Source organism: Python bivittatus, unplaced genomic scaffold, assembly GCF_059951505.1.
Source record: "Python bivittatus isolate LINGU-HERP-01145 unplaced genomic scaffold, Pbiv_v1 ctg000700_np1212, whole genome shotgun sequence".
NCBI classification, from domain to species: Eukaryota; Metazoa; Chordata; class Lepidosauria; order Squamata; family Pythonidae; genus Python; species Python bivittatus.
The window spans coordinates 64,657,523-64,677,268 of NW_028277098.1; the positions used below are offsets into that span (position 1 = coordinate 64,657,523).

The following is a 19,746-nucleotide window of genomic DNA, read 5'->3' on the forward strand; positions in this document are numbered from 1 at the left end:
TTATGGGGGAGGCTTGCCTCAACTTCACTGCAGTCTGTCCATTTGGAAGGCCTCACCAATCATATGAGCACGTGCATATCCATGTATGAAAGAGAAAGTGTGTGTTAAATGTGGTGTGCTGGTGTGTATGTATATGTGCATGTGTAAGGAAGGGAGGAGGGGAGATGGGGTAAATGTGTTTTACCTGATTTGAGAAAAAGTAAGGGAATGACAATTAATTATTTCCCTTCCTATTCAAAATCAACATCCAAACAGGTTTAATCCTCAGAGAAGAAAAGATTTGGAAGCCCTGTGCTTTCTCCACTATGTCTGTGTGTGGGAGATGTATAACTAATGGCAGAAAAACTGAAGTTAAATTGAGCCTTCATCTCCCTTTCTTGAGTCCTACTTCTGGACATAATAACTGTGGGAAAAGTCATACAACTGCCTACAGACACATTCCTGATAGGAAAAAATGTATAGTCATAGAATGGCAGATGGGCGATTCTTGCATTTTTTTAAAAAACCAAACTGTAATAACTATCAATAACCATAATAATTAATTGTGAAACTACCTGGATCAGGCATGGTTCTGACACAATATAAAGTAAAGACATTAAATATACAACATAATTTTCAATTTATGCTCAGCCTTTGGCTCTTTACACAGGAATTAAGGCAGTACAAATAAGACAAAATGTTTTATGGGTTCTCCTCTTAAGACTTCAGGCCAGGTACATATGTCCTATTCCAAAATACTCCAGCAATCTCCATCCTGCAAACCTTAGGGGTATAGCAAGATTTTGTTATATCCCCAGTGTGTGGGATGGCACCATATTTGTTAAAGGGTCACACATTACCATCAGTATAATGGATTTTGTACTGCACTTTTCCAAATAGTTAAATATTAAGTATAATACTTGTGGTTATGCGAAGAGAATTGGAATTGATATACTATATTTGAGAAGAAAAAACATTTTTTCCCTCATGATACAAACTTTTTTTGAATACCACTCTGTGTCTTTTCCTGAAAGAGCAAAAGAGAGCTCCTGGAATGAAAAAAAATATCACAAACTCGATTCAAGGGATGGGTAAAGAGATTAAAGGGCAAAGAAATAGGGGAAGGGATGATGAATAAGTGGTAACGGGTAGAGGGGAATGGAAAATGTAAAGATAAAAAAAAAGAGAGAAAGTTTATGCATTGCCACATCACTGTGCAACCTGGCCATAATAAGAGACAATTCCTCTTGGAGCTGAATAATCTTGTACCGTGTCCTTCTATCTAGCAGCGGCCTCATGTGAGAACAGGGATTTTAGCATGCCAGAGACCAGACTTCAGAGAAGTCTGCTTAGTCCTTGTGTAAGATCCAAAGCGACACATCACTGCTGGCAAAGAGTTACTGCAAGCTCCCTGTGATCAGTTAATTAGCTTTCTGCGCTATTACCATGTCGTCATGGTGAATTTCTCCACTCCTCCGATCAGAGGCAGGAGAATAGAAAGAAGCTGTAATTACAGTGAATCTCATTAGAAACTGCTTCATCTAATCAGTCTCCTGCACATCATGAGTACATGCCAAGTTCATCACCTATAAACCATGCAGTTTATAAAAGAAAGAAAAAAGACCATGTTATGACCTTGTATGGAAAGGCAGGGATAAACAGTATGATGTTAGATTCTGAGAAATGTTGGTTCACTGGATTATATGGTCAATTAGATGATGTAGTGAATTAGAAAGAGTTCTTAAATGTAACCATACATTTAGTGGAATAGTTATGTTGCACTAAGCTTAGATGTGAGGGTAATCTATTCTGAACTTTTCCTTGATCTGCATATTGAAAAAAAAATGTGAAAAAATTCCCTTGAGATACAGATGCTGTTTTATAGATTCTAATGTGGTATATTCCACAAAGAAGGAAATATAAAGATAAATAAATAATAGGTGCCCACAAGATAACAAACCATGAAGAATGTGAAAGGACATTCAGCATTTGGCAGGTGACCAGATAGGCTGGTCTTGTCTGGCCTTCAATTTCTGGAAGGGTGAGGATGGTTGAGGGCGGCATTGGTCTGTGGCAGGGGTGCGAGCTAGCTGGCAGCTTTTGACAAAGTCCAGGCAGTGTCCTGCAGCTGCAGCAACATGCTCAGAGGACAGGAACTATCTTGCCTCATTGGTGACTCTGTCTGGAAGGAGAAGGTGGCCATTTCCAAAGGGATCTGATGCTACTACTGTGGCCAGGTGGACTTGGTTGCAGAGACTTTGCAGCCCTTTGGAAGTTATGTCACTCTGCCTCCTTGAAGAGCAACTGGATCTAGGACTGATGGTTGGAAGACTGAAACTGGGATGAAGGTTGATTGTAGGGCACAATGGTGGGAGAAGGATTGGGACTTGAGCCATCTTTTTCATGCCCCTCCTGGGTGGGAGATGGAAGGGGTGTAGTGGCTTGCCTTAGGTTGGTGAGGCTGTATGCTTGTTGCCCTATCTATGATGAGTACAGAGGGGGAGGGAGTTGTTGGGTTTTGAAGGTGAGTGGGCAGGGGGCTGGTTTAGAGATTCAGAGTGTGCGGTCAGAAGTACTAACCTGCCATCTGAAAGGAGATAATTTGTGGTTGGCTTGTGAATGGGACCCTTGATGGGTGAAGAAAGCATACTGACTTCTAGATCAGGAGGAACTGGTGGAGCATCTGAGGGGTTGCCGTGTCAGCCCCACTAGGTAGACCAGACCATAAATCAACTCCATAGGATGTCTACAACTACTTTTATTGAGATTAGCTATAATAACAGAATCTTGCAAGTCTAATTTTGCTGTACCTCCTCCTCCTTCTTATAGTTCACTGAATTAGGGAGGTGTATGTCTCAGCCACTTCTGAATGTTATCTGGATGTTATGGACTTAAAAAAATATTTTAGCTCTTGCTTCATTAGCAACAGAATCTGCATATTTCCATCAAGATCATGTTCCTTACTCTCTAAATGCTGTAAGGACTATTCTAGACAACTGGTGGATAAAATTGCTCAGGTTTGCTCTGAGTTGGACTCCATCTGGGAAGGCCCTATGGAGGTGCTTTCAGAGCTAATGGTGTGCCCCCTCCTCAAGATACCATCCTTGGATCCAGCAAATCTGGATAACTTTTGCCTTTTGTCATCAGAGGGCACTGGAGGAAGCTAATTATCTGGACTAATTTCAGTCCCAGTTCAGGCTGGGGTATGGTACAGAAATGGTTTTGGTCACACTTGTCAGTTACCTGTGGCAAGCTCTGGATGGGGGTAGTGCCTCCATCTTGACTCATCTTATGTCTTTGTGGCTTTTGATATCATTGACCATGGTATCCTAACCTGGCTTTTTCTCCAGACATTTGAGTCCAGTAGAGTGGATCTCCTTTTGATTGTTTAATTATCATATTTGGTCACCATTTTATACTTCATATATTGGGTTGTTGTTTAATGCTGTATGGTTATTTTTTCTGTTTATTGTTTGCTTTGTTGTACACTGCCCAGAGTCACATTGCTTGAGTTGGGTGACACTATACATCCATTAAATGCATACATACACACATGTCCTTTTCTGATATTCAAGAGAAGCAGAGTACTACTCAAAGTTATTCAAGTATGTTTTGATTTTTTTTTTATGCTAACAAATTATGTGACACCATTGTTTGTCATGTTGGCCAACAGAGCTAATGAAAGGCATGTAACCAGCATGAGCTCTGCAAATGTCAGTGTTGCATCCCAGCATCAGTTGAGAGAGCCCCCGCATAACTCCAGACTTAAAACCTTATTTGAGAAGCAAATACCATAAAGAAAACCTCTTCTATAGATAAGAAATTAAAAACTTGCTGTAATGTAACTATGCACATTCCTTCTTATCTGTTCCAAAGGTATAAATGAACTCTGTCCTATTAGATAAGGAGATACTAAATCAATTAAATCAAGACTACTCATTAACATGTCATTCCTTATCTCCCCTTTCCAGTCCAGGCATAAAGTGGGTACTGAGATATTTTGTCTCTTCAGATGCTGAATAAAGCAGCACTAATATGAAAAGTTTCACTAATTCACCTTTGGAAATGTTGGTTATATTGCAGGCAAATTGTAAAGAAGCAATAGCAAGTAGGAGAAATCTCAAACCTTAATTTTTATTATAACAACAAATACAACAAAGTACTTAGTACATATGTTATTCTGTCATAACATTTAATGTTATGTATATATTGTTTGATATTTTGAAATAAAGTGGTGATATTAATACTATATTTGAAGCCTTTGATTTACACATTTTTTCTCAAAGTATGAACAATCTAAATGTGTTGAAGGAGAGGACGGATTAGTGTGCTGGCCCTATGTTTTTGTTCCAACCTCCAGTCTGTCTTGGAGACCCTGATCCATCCATGGAACACTCACAAAATTGAGGACCCAGGTTTTATAACTTAGGGAGAACTTTCATGGACAGTAGAGGCTCTTCACTACAGATAGTTGCCCTCTATCTACATGTGAAGAATGACATAACAGGGCTGACCTAGGATACTTATAACACCTGGATAGACTTTAGGCTTCCTAGAGGAAAATTTATTCTAGAGGTAAATCCTGAATTATCACCTGGATATTTTAGTGGAATCAGGTTGTGCACATATTAAGATTTATGATTCTGTATTGAACATTTGTTAAATTAATCCAAGCAGTTTACCTTACAGGTCTTTACAAAACCTGGACAGACTTTGTCATATTGTGAAAATTCTGAATTGTATCAAGGATATAAAATCCTACTCATACATTGCTCAACAGTCTTCATCATAAAGACAAAGGATTGGATGCAAAATTAATCATTCTTAGAGCAGACCCAGTGAACATTAAGTTAGTATTGACTACTTTAATCCTCTGATTTCAATCAGTCTGCTCTACATGTCTTGTTGAACCTGATATTATTTTATATGACTGATTATGTACAGCAGAAGGTTATTTTATTCATAAATATTTAATTGATCATCACTGCAGCATGCCATTCATACAAATGCACAAAATTAGAATATATAAATTAATGGTACTGCAAGTTTAAGTAGACATGACAAAAATTCTGTATGCCTTTTTTGGTAAGAAGTAGTAAACGAGATGTATTTTTACCACTTTAAAAATATAGAAAAACTGAAATATAGATTTGTGAGTTCCAAAACAAAAGAAAAGTAAAGCTTCATTCTTAATTTCTGTCACTCAACCCCTTTCCCATCATGCTGGGAGGCAGGCACACCTGCTGCTTCCATCGTTAGAATAACAATAAGAGAATTGAAAGAGATGTCTGTTATTTTTGATTTCTTTTTTCTCTCACTCTCTTTTACTTCTGTGCTGAGAAAAAAAGGTCAGAGAACATGTAAAGGGATTTGAGCCACAGAATATGCTTGGGACTTGGGGGTAGGTAGGATTTTGATACATAAAAGTAAAGCAATAGATAAAAGTAATCAGCATAGACTCAGTTCATTGTTATGCAGTATTAATCACAATCAGCAACAGCATAGCTTAAGGTAATTTTTTTAGAGGTTGGGTGTTTAAAGCTGGTGTGGCTTTAGTATTGCCTGTGGAAGCACAGTGAAGTTTATTCAGAACATATACTCATGTAAACTCAACCCCCCCCCACTCTCTTACCCATAAAACTCGCAGGTCTGATTACCCAGCAATACCGACACACTGCTGCCAGCTCCCAGAAAATGGCCAGTAATGGTCACCATAGTCCCTCCTGACTCTGGTCCACGGCTGGGACTCAAATAACTCACAGCAGGATTCTTGGGAAGGAAAACAAAACAAAATAAGTTCAATTGTTTTGCTGTGATGTTATTCCAGTTGACTGTACAGCAAGACAAGAGGGACCTTTAGGTGAAGACTTGACACAGATGAACACATAACCCTACTTTTTCATTATGGTCACTGACCAGATTGTACAACTTAACAAAACAGATAGGTTTTGATCCAAGAAAAATAAAATGCAAATGTAAAATTGCAACAACACCATCTAGATGATCAAGGCATATTACATTTTTACAGACAATATAACAATTTTTTGCCACATTCAAGGAAATTGAATTGTACTGGTTTGCCAGGAATAGCTGTATATAAAATATTTCAGAGTTGTCTGGATAGTTCACCAAATAGGGAGTTATGAAACAGCTCTTTATATCCTTATAAAAGACAGTATATCAGAACATGGGCTATAGATTAAATGGGTTCTTCTCCACAAAGGCACAATCTTAGCTCATATAGTGAAACACATCTTTCTCCAACCTTCTTTTTGGACTATTTTTGATAGCAACCACCAATATTCCCATCTAACTGGCTGAAAAGTTTGGCAGCTTTAATCCAACACATCTGGAGAACATAAAGTTGGTGTGAGAACATGTAGACTTGTGCTATCATTCTATTTTGTGCATACAGATTAATCTGTTTAATTCTTGGATGTGTCATTTTTATATGAAGCATGCTATTTTCTAGAAAGAAATATCAAGGAAAAAAACTTCCACTGTCTACTAAAAAATTGAAGATAAAGTGTACTGCAAAGAAGAGCAATAATGATATCACCAGACTTTGAAAATCTTAGAAGAAAGCTCAAGATCCTGGTGATATTCTCATCCATACTACAAATCCATAGACGAAGACTAGAAAAGGAAAGAAATATACTGTAAGTCAATGCCTGGTTATGCAAATGAAGTCAACAGGATCATTTCTGGAAACATGGTCTGAGGTATCTAGATGATGGACTACTCAGAAGAACTGGTGAAAATATGTTTAGCAAAGTATAATGAGCTTGTTAGGAATATATAAATGGAATATTTCAGGGTGGGGGGAGTAGAAATGGAAACCCTGAAGTAAGAATCTCAGATAAAATGCATTGTTAAAAATGGCCAGTGTTATTAAAATGGGTTTTCTTAAACTACTCAAAGAAAAATCAGAAAGAACATTGATACATAAAGTCCATGTTCTTTGTTGTCTATGCTTTAATGATCAGACTATGATATGTAAATAAGATAAACCTGGTTTAATAGGTATAACAGAAACCTGATGGAATGAATCCCATTACTGGAATATGAAAGTATTTGTTCAAATGGAACAAAAACAATTTAATAGAAGAATAACTGAACTGTATGATAAATATCAACTCCTGTTCAGAAGTTTGAATGAGTGAACTTGAGAGTGCTGTAGATAGCATTTGAGTTAAAATAAATGGAGGAACATAATACTTCTGTGGGGAGATTAAAATTCTGCTTGGACTCTTTAAGGGAAGGACATCTAACAAAGAAGCTTAAGAAAATATATCCTAACTGTCACTCACCATGTATGTGATTATTGTCCTAAACTAATGGTTTCCCCTCTTTACAAGTAGAAGCAAACTTCTCTGTTTTAGCATTTGATAATGTCACTGTAGAATATTCTACATTCTTGGTGACAGATGACCATTTATGTATGCATGCAAACATATATAAACCTAAGAATTGTACTAACTCTGTCAGGTTTGAAAAACCATATTATTTTAAAGATGGTAAGAAGAATTATCAAGAGTCGGTTTTGTAGAGTAGTTAAAGACACCAGGCTTAGAAACTAGGAGATTGTGAGTTCTATCCTGCCTTAGGCATGAAGCCAGCTGGATGACTTTGGGCAAGTCACGCTCTCTTAGTCCTAAAAGGAAGGCAATGGCAAACCACTTCTGAAAATGCTACTAAGAAAACTGCATGGACTTGTCAGGCAGGAGTCTAGATTGTCTTGAAGGAACTTTCTGTGTCTGTCTGTCTGTCTGTCTGTCTGTCTGTCTGTCTGTCTGTCTATCTATCTATCTATCTATCTATCTATCTATCTATCTATCTATCTATCTATCTATCTATCATCTCTCTGTGGTTTTCTTAGATAAAAATACAGGAGTGGTTTACTACTGCCTTCTCTTGCACAGTATTAATTGATGCCTTTGCCATTGTCACTAAAGAGATCATCTGCCTCCAGCATCTTCCTATATTGCTGCTGCCCAATATAGGTGCCTCCTTGCTTTAGCTGGGCAACTGGGATGTCTTTCATGCCTTTGATGAATGTGCTAGTAATACATACTCTTGGCATATACTCCTGACATTCTTCACTCATCCCATCCTGGAACAAATCCTTATGAAAAACTTTTATACAGGTCAGGAAGCCACAGTGTGGACAGAACATAGTGAAACAGACTAGCTCCAAGTTGGCAAAGGAGTCAGACAAGGCTGTATATTCTCCCTTATTTATTCAATCTATATGCCAAAAACATATTAAGGAAAGGTGGATTGGAAGAAGATAAGCATGGTTTTAAAATTGGAGGAAGAAACATCAATAACTTGTGCTATGCTGATGACACTATCCTGATAGCTGAAAATGCAAAGGATCTGCAAGCTGTAGTAATAAAAGTCAAGGAGCACAGTGAAAAAAATGGACTGAAATTGAATATCAAGAAGACCAAAGTAATGACAACAGGTAGAACAACCAGTCTTAGAATTGTCAATGAAAATATTGAAGTGGGGGATAGGTTCTGTCTTTTAGGATCAACGATCAACTGTAAAGGAACCAGCAGTCAAGAAATACACTGCAGGCTAGCACTTGGTAGAGCAACCATGAAGGCCTTGGAAAAGATATTTAAATGCTGTGATGTGTCTATACCTACAAAGATCAGAATTGTGCAAGCCATGGTATTCCTTGTGACACTCTATGGAAGCAAAAGTTGGAAGCATGGTAGGAAGATTATTGACACTTGAAGTTTGGTGTTGGGAAAGACTCCTGAGAATACTGTGGACAGCCAAGGAAATAAACCAATGGATCATCAAACAAATCAACCCAGGTTTCTCACTCGAGGCACAAATGACCTGGGTCAAATTATCCTACTTTGGCTGCATTATGTGAACACCTAACTCTCTGGAGAAGGCTCTAATGCTGGGAAGGTGAAAGGAAAGAGAAGAAGAGGATGACCAGCAGCAAGGTGGATGGACATAGTTACAGCAGCTATGAGTGCACCATTGAAAGATCCGAAAGACCAGGTTAGGGATCATCATGGAGAAAATCTATCTATGTGGTTGTTAAGAATCAACAATGACTTGATGGCATATAATGTCTCTCTCTCCCTCCTTCCCTCCCTGTCTCTCTCTCTCTCCAACTAATGTGTTCACTATTATGGATAGCTGTAGAAAATTATTTTTTTATATTTGTTTTTAATTTTTACAAGTATCTAAACTGTTCAATTGTATTATGGCTCTCATCTGCTTTCTAGCAATACTCCAGCTTCATTCCCTGGATACCACCATCTCGGCGCTGTAGCAATGCAATACAGATGACTGTTTTCTTCATTGTTCTTATATTATTGCATTTTTCAGAAGGCTTCATACAAGCTGCCATGTCTCATTTAGTGATCAAACAAATCAGTGCCCTGTCTTTGAATAGACCTATTCTATTTTTTTTAAACAATATCTCAACATCAAGGAATTTAGAAATCATTAGGAAAAAAAAACTAAATATGGAATGATCACAGAGAGATTTCCCACAGTTATGAGACATCTTACATTAAGATCTGAGTTTTATTCTCCATAATGATGCTTTAATGACATTTCTGTAATCTAAGCAAGTGATTGAACTCATCATAAATAGATGCTCATCCCAATTCCTGCTTAATTTACAGAATGGCTGAGTCAAGATTTCTGTCTTAGTTACACTGGAATGATGATCACTTCCAGAGAAAAGTGCTTTAAAAACTGTAAATGAAAAATAAAACAACATTAATATTACACAGCACTTAACGCTACATACAGGAGTTATAATATAAAAGTTAGATTTCTAAGGAATTTTAAATAACAGTACAGAGAATGGCCACTGAAGGGCCAAGCAAACTTGAATGTGTTCTTCTGTCTCATATTTCATCCATCTCAATCTGCACTCATAAAAAATAGAGAAGCATTTGATAATATCCATTTGGCAACTGATATTTTGGACATTGTAGCAGATAAATCAGAATCAGAAGTTAAATCTTTTTGGATGCTGAAAAGGCTTTGATATTGTTCAGATTGAATTTATGAAGTATGTTCTGAGAACAAATGGATTTTTACCAAGTTTAGTCTATTGGATTATAATTTGGTACCTTCACCCAGTAGGTACAGTCACTACAAACTGATTTGTTCCTCAACCCATCCAGCTGTATTGTAGCACCTGGGATTATCTTTGCTCCTTTAACTTTAATTTTGTTTTTGAACCCCTAGGTTTTTTTGTTAGACAGCCTCAAGATATTAGGATGTGGTGGCACTTGGTACTGAATTTAAATTGTTTCTATATACTGATGACATCATAGCCATTTTGGATCATTTTGTAGTATCATTATTAAAGCTTACTAAAACTGTACACCAGTGTGATTTATAGTCTGGTTACACTCAATTGGAAAGTCTGATTTGTTGCTTCTGGGATTTACAATATCTATAGGCTACTGCAAGGAATTAGGATTTACAATTTGTACGGACTCCATAAAATATTTGGGTTAATATTTTCGTCAAAATATACTGAATTAAAAATATCTAAGCATATAGATGCAGTTTTAGTAGATAAAATTCAATGGGAAAAAAACCTTTCATTGAATTTCTGAAGTAAGATTAATGTAATTAAAATGAATATTCACTCACAACGCCCTCTAACTCCCTTGAAATCCTGGCTACTTTAAAAGTCCAAATATATTAAGTGGGGATCTTTGGTACTAGCCTTGAAAGCTGTCAGATGTATTTGGTACTTAATAGGTAAGTGGTTAAGTTTTGATCCAGAATTGCATAAGGCATTGACATCATAGAATTTGGTTCTTAATATTATTTGGTTTTTAATAGGTAAGCAGTTAACTTTCCAAAATCAAAGCTTCTCATACGAGAAACTGACACTGTGGAACAATCCTGGCTTGGAAATAGGCAGGAACATGTTCTATTGGAATGCCTGGGTCAAACAAAGGATAAATACCTTAAACCAGTTGATTTTAAATGGTTGTTTTAAAGACTTTGAAAGACTTGCATTTGGAATATGATTTACCTAAAATATCTGCATAGCAATATATACAAATGAAACAAGTACTGACTAAACAGTATGGCCTGGATGCTTTAGCAGCCTCAGAGGTATCTGTAATCCTTAGGAGATGGAATATTTGAAGTGAAACCAACAATTCAATTTTATGAGGAATTAAAAACAAAACAAAACAAAACAAAACAAAACAAAACAGAATGAAGATTAGCATTAGTTACAGTATATATCTGAACTGTGAAATAAAGAATTGCAATACCCAATATGCTGTTGTTCTGAAGGGTCCTGAAGACCTGGCTCTTCACCCAGGTCTTTGGGGAGGATGAATAGAGCTTCCTTTTAACCTAGATTGTTTTCTTTTGTTTCCCCCTAGGTTTTTTATTCTGCCATCTCTACCCCTTTTTGTTTCTTCTTGTTTTTCTTGTCTTGTTTTTCATGTTTTAAATTACTTCTAAACCACCTGGAGTCACTGGGAGTTGGGTGCCATATAAATTTATTTATTAATAATAATAATGGAAAATCAGTGAATCTGTTTTTTAAGAATTGTAAAACATATTGCTTATGACTTAAGAATGAAATGAATTCATCAGAAAATATTATTTTTTTGTTCATTGAACCCCTCAAAGAGTGTTTTGAAAGGGTTGGACTTTAGATTTTTTTGGGCTGGGATTGTTAAAAAAATTGAGGGTTCTTAAACTCATATGATCTAATCTTGGTCCACTGGTAGCTTGGTTTGGCTTTCATATCATAGCATATGTTCATAAAACTTTGGAAAGAAATATAGTAGTTAAAGAGGTGAATGTGCTTGTAAACTGTTTTCCTAAAATATGACATTTGTCATTGTATAACAGCTTTGGTTTTATTGAGCTAGGGGCTCAGCAAAAGTAGATAATCTTATATAAATGGAGGAAAAAACACCCTATCTACATGGTACCTAGCAATGGGTTTACAATATGGGTCCGGTATATAGTTTCCCCATGCCTAGTTTTACTGCCATGTTTTCATCTGTATAGGAGAGAATTCCTGTAATGGCTGTTATTCTGACCCATCTCTGAATACTCAACTAAGGAAGTCTATTGTATTTCAACTATACACCATTTCTTAATCCAGTGCTTTCTCTGTGAACATCCACCAGGAGCCACAACCCTACTGCCATTTGCATGATAGTTTATCCAGGGATGAAAGAAGACTACAGAATTTATTTTTCCAAGGTTTTATTGTTTCTCACCTAACCTAAATTTGTGATTTACCTCCCAAATGCAGAAACAAACCAAGCATTGACAAATGTTATCCCAGGGTTTTGATCATCAAAGGACCAGACTAAATGTGAAGATGATTACTTGTTGATAAAATAATAAAATGTATAGGATGAATGATTGTGTCTGCCACCGTCATATGGAAGCTCTCATTGAACATTTTAACATCAGGAACTTCAGTTACAAGCCACATCCCCTCTAATTTCTGAAATGCAGTGTGTGGGGGAAAAAAAAATATCTGTGCAGCTTTTCTCAAATCAAGCACAAATTTGTGCCCCACAATATGATTATGTAAGTAAATTGCAAATACATGTAATAGCGACATATTAAAATGTTTACATATTTCTTTAAGTATAGAAACTAGAAAGTATAATAGTATGTTACATACAAGCTTACAGGTCATAATATAAACTCACTAGTTACTGATAATTGCAATCAATATTTTGTAAGCATTTAAATTCTTCCTTTTTTGGGGGGGGACTTGATTATGCAGGGAAAAATTTAAAAAAGAAAAAAAGAAAAGCATTATAGAAAAAGCATTTAGGTAGCCCCTTCTCTTTCCTTATTCTTTCCTTCTCTGGATATATTCTGAACTTATTTAAACTTTAATTATTATTAATTGAAAAATTGATTTTTTTATAAAGTTAACAACTATCATGGACCTTTTATGGCCTGAAACGTCAACAGGTATCAATTAAACCTTTTTTGGAGGGTGGAGGGACATAGGCCAAGGGGGCCTGTTGGGAGCCACTTCTCAGTACAGAGTGAGGCTGTGGTGTGGCAGAGCTCCTTTGTGCACAGGAGGTTCTGAGATTGTGTCTCGTGTGTCTCTAGCTGGGCCTGGTCAGCTGCAAGGCCGGGAAAGGACTGTATGCCTGCTGCTGTGGTCAAAAGGTACCTCCCTCAGACTCCTAATAAGTCTGCACTGTGGCAATGCCAAGCAAGCCTCACTGCCACAGTTAAGCCAAGGCTTTCCGAAGTAGCAAGCTTGTGCAGGATTCAGTCTGAAGTTTTATGGTACCTAAATTTATTATTTTGGGAGAACTTAATTTTGTGTGGGCTTGGCTAGGTTATAAGAACAGGAAGAGAGCTTCCAGGAAAGAGGAAACTCTCTTCCACAGATGTTTGCTTTGTACCTGGAGGGGGAGAAATATGGGAGTATTCATCCTGCTCTCCCAGGACTACTTTCATCACTTCTTGAAATGCCTGAAAAAGGCTCTAGTAGCTGAAAAATGTGCCAATAAAATCTGTCTGACATTAGATAATACGGGCAATGCAGAGGTGAAACCTAGGGATCCCCTCAGATGCAGAAGTGTTTCAGCAGTACAACTGTTGTTAATAAAGTTTGCAGTTGTAACAAAAAAGAGGTTAAAACAAAACAAAACAAGTCCAAGCAACAGAAAGAAACTATGTGTGGATTCCTTTTTCACTCACAAAAAGACAGCAATAGAAAATGTGATGACATTTCACGTATGCTTAACAAGTTGCTGAATGGTGCTTCAATTTTTCATTCAGACACTGGTTATCATTTAATGTAGCCTAAGACCATTCTCACACTGAAAGTTTTTTTTTAATGAAAACTGCTCTGAGTACTCACCAGCCAAGGTATTGAATGAATGAATGAATGAATGAATGAATGAATGAATGGAAACAGCATTAAAAGGACTAATAAGATACTGTTTGTCAGCAAGCATAGAAACAGAACACCTTGTGATGTGGAAGATTTTGTACATGTAGGCAGCTCTGAGGACAACTCTGATGCTGTCTGCCAAACTAAAATTTGCAGTCTGCATGTGCAATATCTCATTCCTCCTGTCTTTGGTGACTTCATCTAACAGCCTGTGGGAAGGCTCTGTTTCTTTTCTAAAAAGCAAACAGCACTTATCCTTAACCATCATTGCTGTTGTTTACTCTAATACTAAATGGATTGAATTAATCTTCTTCTCTTTTTAATATATATTTTTCAAGAAAGTTTCATTTGCAAGCAAATCCTTTTATCCACTAACCAGATTCATTTTGCCCACTCATATTGCCTGCCTCTTTTATGCTTTCTCCTGTCTATATTAGGCCAAGTTTTGCTACAGAGGCAAAGTAGAGTGGGATAATTACTCCCCACAATCTGAATTGTTTGCTCTTCTTGAAGCTCTTTAAGATCTCATTGGCCTTCTTTGCAGCTGCATTCGCTGATGGGACATGTTGAACCTGTGATCTACTAGTATACCCAGAGCTTCCTCATTTGTGTTGCTTTTGAGGCAGATTTCCCTCATTTGTACATGGCTTTACATTTCTTCCTGTTAAATTTCATTCTATTTGTTTCTACCTATTGTTCTAGCCTAAGTCTTTTGATTTTTCCCTCCTCTCCTCCTAAGCATCAGTCACTCCTCCTTGCTTTGTATCATCTGCGAATTTGGTAAACATTCACTCAACTCCTTCATTCATATCATTTATAAAAGTGTTGAACAGCACTGGGCCCAGGATAGAGTCTTGTGGTACTCCACTCAAGATGTCTCTCTGGGTAGATTTGACATCATTTATAATGACTCTTTGAGTACAGTCCTTGAACCAACTGCAGATCCACCTGATGGTTCCGTTGTCAAACCCATATTTGACCATTTTGTTAATAAGGATGTTATAAGAGACTTTGTCAAAAGCCTTACTGAAATCAAGATATACTATATCCATGGCATTTCCTCAAACAACTAGGCTAGCAACTCTATCATAAAAGGAGATCAAGTTAGTTTGGCATGACTTTTTCGGCATAAATCCAGTTGGCTCCTGTTAATTAATTAATTCCTACCTAAGTGCTCAGAGACATGCTGTTTGGTAATCTGCTCAAGGACCTTGCCCAGTACCAATGGCAGGCTCACAGGCCTCCAGTTTCCTGGGTCCTGCTTCTTTCCCTTTTTGAAAACAGGAACATCATTACCCCTCCTCCAGCCTTCTGAGACTTCGCCTGTTCTTCAGGACTTCTCAAAGGTTACAGAAAGTGGTTCTGCAATTACCCCTGCTAGTTCCTCCAATACCCTCAGTGTAATTCATCTGGCCCAGGAGACTTTAACTCATTTAGATTAGCTAGGAATTCCCTCACTTGCTCTTTGCTTATCTTGAGCTTCAGTTCACATGCACCCATATCCACCCCTAGTGACACAGTGAGGGCCAAGCAAGTGCTTGTTCACTTTCTGAGAGAAAGTCTTACAGAAATACTTCTTCCCCTGCCCACAGTTACAATCATTTTAGCTTTTTGATACTTTTTTTTAAAGTACTGTATAAATCACCAATGTAAGCCTGTTGCGGCTTTGCATACTTTTGAAATGAAACAGAAAGATTGTCTGCCAAATATACCATTTGATAGATGAATGGCTATAAATACAAAGAAGGTAGAGACACAGACAGACATGAAAAAATTTAGTAACTCAGATTTTAGTAATTGGGACTCCCTCCTGCAAAGTGCAACATGAGCAATATTTGCCTAACTTATTTACTAAAATAAGTGTCCATTCTAGTACATTGCTCATATAGTAATGAGACAACAGGTGCAATCCATTTTACTCATTGCTTCCTTTACAACTTGTGGACAATTGGCAATTGCTAACATGTAGTTAGCGCAAAACCACTGAGGCCAAATAGCCTTGCTCAGGCCAAAATGGAAATGAAGAAAAGTCCCAGGTGGGATTTTCAAGCATATGAATAAAAAGGTTCATAATTAAATAACAGAAGAGTGCAATGATTGCTTCAGGAATGGAAAACCACAAAAAGGAACTCTAGATTAAACATATTAATGGAAACTATATTGAATTAGCATCTATTTGCTATTTAAATGGAAAAGAATGCTTTCACATTAAGGAAAGATGGATGATAAAAAGAAAGACAGGGCAGTGGGGGAAAGTGGGGAGGGGCAGACAGTTTGTTTTTAATAGCTAAATAAAATTATTCCATAGTGTTATAATATATACATAATATAATGGAAAGTGGCAGCTCCATAGATTAATTACAGTTAATTAAGTTCCATAGTAATCAGGGTTTGCATTATTCCTTCCACTTTGAAAAGGAAGGATACCACAGATGATCTCAAAAAGGTTGCACTGTCTAGGATATCACAGAAGAAGATCTAAAAAATTAATCACAGTTAAAGCCACAGTTTGTCAAAGAAATTACCTACAAGCATTTAGTGCTAGGAAGGCTTTCTCCCAGGTGAAAATGTGTCATGATTTTATGAGCCAATAAATTAAAAAAAAAATCTAGTCAAACAATGCAAGAGCTGTATATCTGTATAGGGCTGTGGTCCATGAACTAGATCAGTCAGTGCAAACAGAATTTAAAGACAAGTTAATGCAGCCACAGGCAAGTAATTATGCCATAAGTCAAAATTAAAACACACACACACACACACACACACACACACACCCCTTTGGCTCTCATTTCTATTGTTTGATCTTGCACAATGGCTTGGATGCCAAAAAGGGGAGAGGGGAGGAACTTATAAGATTTGGGCAATTTATTTTATTTTCTCATTTATTCATTACAATTAATGCATTTGATTTATATTCTACTTATCTTCCCAGGGGGCCCTGCCTTTGAAATGAGGCACCTGAAATTATTCATCCTAGGATAAACTTCCATTATTTATCTTCAACTCTTTTGCAGTATTCATAAAGTGACTGAAAGAGGTAAACCATATTATGGTATCTGGTATGTAAAATGCCACACTGAATATACTCTAAAGATTTGCTCCCATTTGAATATATTAATAAACAACATTTTAACAACTCTAGACCCTGCCACTCCTTCTTGGCAGAATTAGAAAGGACTGTTTCGTGTACTGCTTACTTGGTGTATGTTTCTCAATCAAGTAACAAGAATGGCTCTAGGGTACTTACCACAAATGTGTAATGCTGTGCAGACTTGGCCACAAATTCTGACTTGCATTCTCCAATACAGAGGAGTGCAGGACCGGAGCTAATGTCAGGCTCAGCTTGCCCCATTTCACACACAATTCTGAAAATGTAAAATCCATAGTGAGTTCTATAATGAGAAGAGATGCTATTGCTATATATGCACATTGTTCACCCCATAATAGTCTGGCTGATGCTCTCATCTGATGAATGAGCTAATTTTGGAGACCTTTTTTTTTTTTTTTGCTATGCAGTAATTTAACAGAGGAGAAAGTCAGAATTAGATATAATTATTGCAAGCTGTAAAGTTGAGTGCTAAGCAAAGCACAAATGGCAAATACATTATACTATTGAAAAGAAAGTGTGAAGTCCTTGAAGTAATGGATGAGTTCATTAATGGGAACAGCTCTCATTGTAGATCGCAGTTTAATCAGCAACAAGCACACAAACTCCAATAGGATATGATAGACTTGACACATTTGTCCACATTAGAATGTTCTAATAGTGATGACAGAATGAGTTAAATTGATATAAGGCAATAATATTTTCAGATAAAACAGTGAATATGACACATCCGAAGAGAAAGAAAAGGTAACATCAGTATTCAGCCCAAGTAACTGTACTGATAACATAAATGAATGGCCCTCTTCTCAGCTTCTCTTCACATCCTCAATCAATATATGGAAAAGAATGGGACTATGGCCATTACCTCTGCAGTCTATGCTTGAATGGCAGATAAAGATGGGCAATGTGCATATAGGTTCCTCCAAAATTTACAGGTATGAGTGCAGGCCTTGAGCGTGTTCAATTATACATGTAGTGGGTCTGGGCCTGCACTTTTCTACTGCCCAATGAGAAGATTGAACTAACAGGCATTCAGGTTGGTCACCATAGTTGAACAAACTGAAGAGAAACATGCAAAGTGTGTCTCTGTTTCCTATGGGTTTCCTTGCTATTGTGTTACTCTGTTCCTTATGATGGTTAATTCAATGTACTGTAAATGAACAGGAGACTGGTGCTTTGAGACTCAAAGGAACAAAAAATAAAAAAAATAAAAAAAATAAAAAAAGAGGAATCCCAGCCAAGACAGCTTCATAAATATTGTACATTTTAAGGTAGATATGGCTATAACAACAGATAATATAAACTGGTTTGATTTAGCAGACTGTAACCATCCTTCATGATACAATTATTCACCTCCTATTGGGGAAAATGCAAAACAAAATCTGCGTGATCATCAACAATACATTAATTGTCTCTTAGTCATACAATCTTAGTCTCTCTTCTAAAGCAGCTAATTTCATTTTGAATGGAAGGCCCTCCTATATAAAATGCTTCCTTTACCATCATTCCAAAGAATTTCTGTTATTAAGCAGACTAAAAATAAAATGCATACTTTTGATTTCTACCCAAGACAATTCAAGTATTGGTCTTAGTAATTAATCTTTGTATTTATTGCTTTCTCCTATTATGTTATTCAGCTGAAGTTTGTATTCACTTTTTCGTGTGTGTACAACATTATCCCTGAAGAAAAGCTCTGTTACTCCATTCTATTTTATCTTTGAAAAGCAAGCCATAACAGGCAATGTGTCAGGGATGGCAAACAAGAAACTGTTTCCTTCAAAAATGAACTGCTCTACAAGCATTCTAGGCAACACCGAACTCTCATACAAAGATGACTGATGTTTGAAAAATGCTTGAGAGAACTTTTACCTAACATTTCATCTTAGTTTTGATTGTATCCCCACCATTCTGTTCTAGGTTCCCAAGATCAGTGAGGGTAGCAGATGACTGCAGCTCTGATTCAAACAGAGAAAGCCATGACTGCAGAGGGATGCAGTCAGCATCTTTGTTTTCCAAAAGAAAAAGAAGGAAACACACATATGATCTCTCTCATTCCTTCTGCACACACTGTTTCTACCTTGTCCTAAATCCCAGGGTACATTGTATAAGGGAAGAGGAGAGAAACTACAATCAAAACAAGAAGGCTGGCTGAGGTGGTCTGTTTGTTACCAGCAAAAAAAGAATAGGATCTTCCTTCCCCCTGTAAGCACCTCTGCTTGACTTCTTATAATACAACAACTATAATATCAAAGAAACATAGGCCATCCATCCACCAACTGTTCTGTGCAGGAATCCAAATTAAAGCATCCATGACACATAGCTGTCCAGCCTTTGCATGAACATATTTAGTGAGAAGGAACACTACACCTCTTTGGATAATTAGCTCAATGGTCTTATTGTTAGGAAATGAAATCTGTCTTCTCAAAACTTAAATACATTGTTCTATACCATGCACTCTAGAATGACAATTGAACAGATCTTGACCTTCTTCTGTGGGATATCCCTTCATGTACTTGAAGAGCGCTAACATATTTTCCCTTCAGTTTTTTCTTTTCATGAGTAAACATTCTGAGTCTCTTCAATCTCTCTTCATAAGGATTTATTTCTAATCTTTTTATCATTCTCATTATCCTTTTGTGAACCTGTGATTGCCATTTTTGGAGCCACGACATACAGCTGATTCATATTTAACTGATAATTAACTACTATTTCAATATCTTTTCCATAAGTACTATAGGCAGGCCATGTA

At 37.0% G+C, this 19,746-nt stretch overlaps 1 protein-coding gene across 2 annotated transcripts in view; it reads right to left on the reverse strand.

The window, feature by feature from the left end:
* Positions 1 to 19,746, reverse strand: part of PLXNA2 (plexin A2) — a 459,753-nt gene that overhangs the window by 79,366 nt on the left and 360,641 nt on the right. For both annotated transcript variants that reach the window (XM_088153293.1, XM_088153294.1), the window contains exons 14-15: positions 17,139 to 17,256; positions 5,612 to 5,748 (exon numbers count right to left, since the gene is read on the reverse strand). In XM_088153293.1, coding sequence (XP_088009419.1) covers positions 5,612 to 5,748; positions 17,139 to 17,256 — 255 coding nt within the window. The remainder of the gene's footprint in view (positions 1 to 5,611; positions 5,749 to 17,138; positions 17,257 to 19,746) is intronic.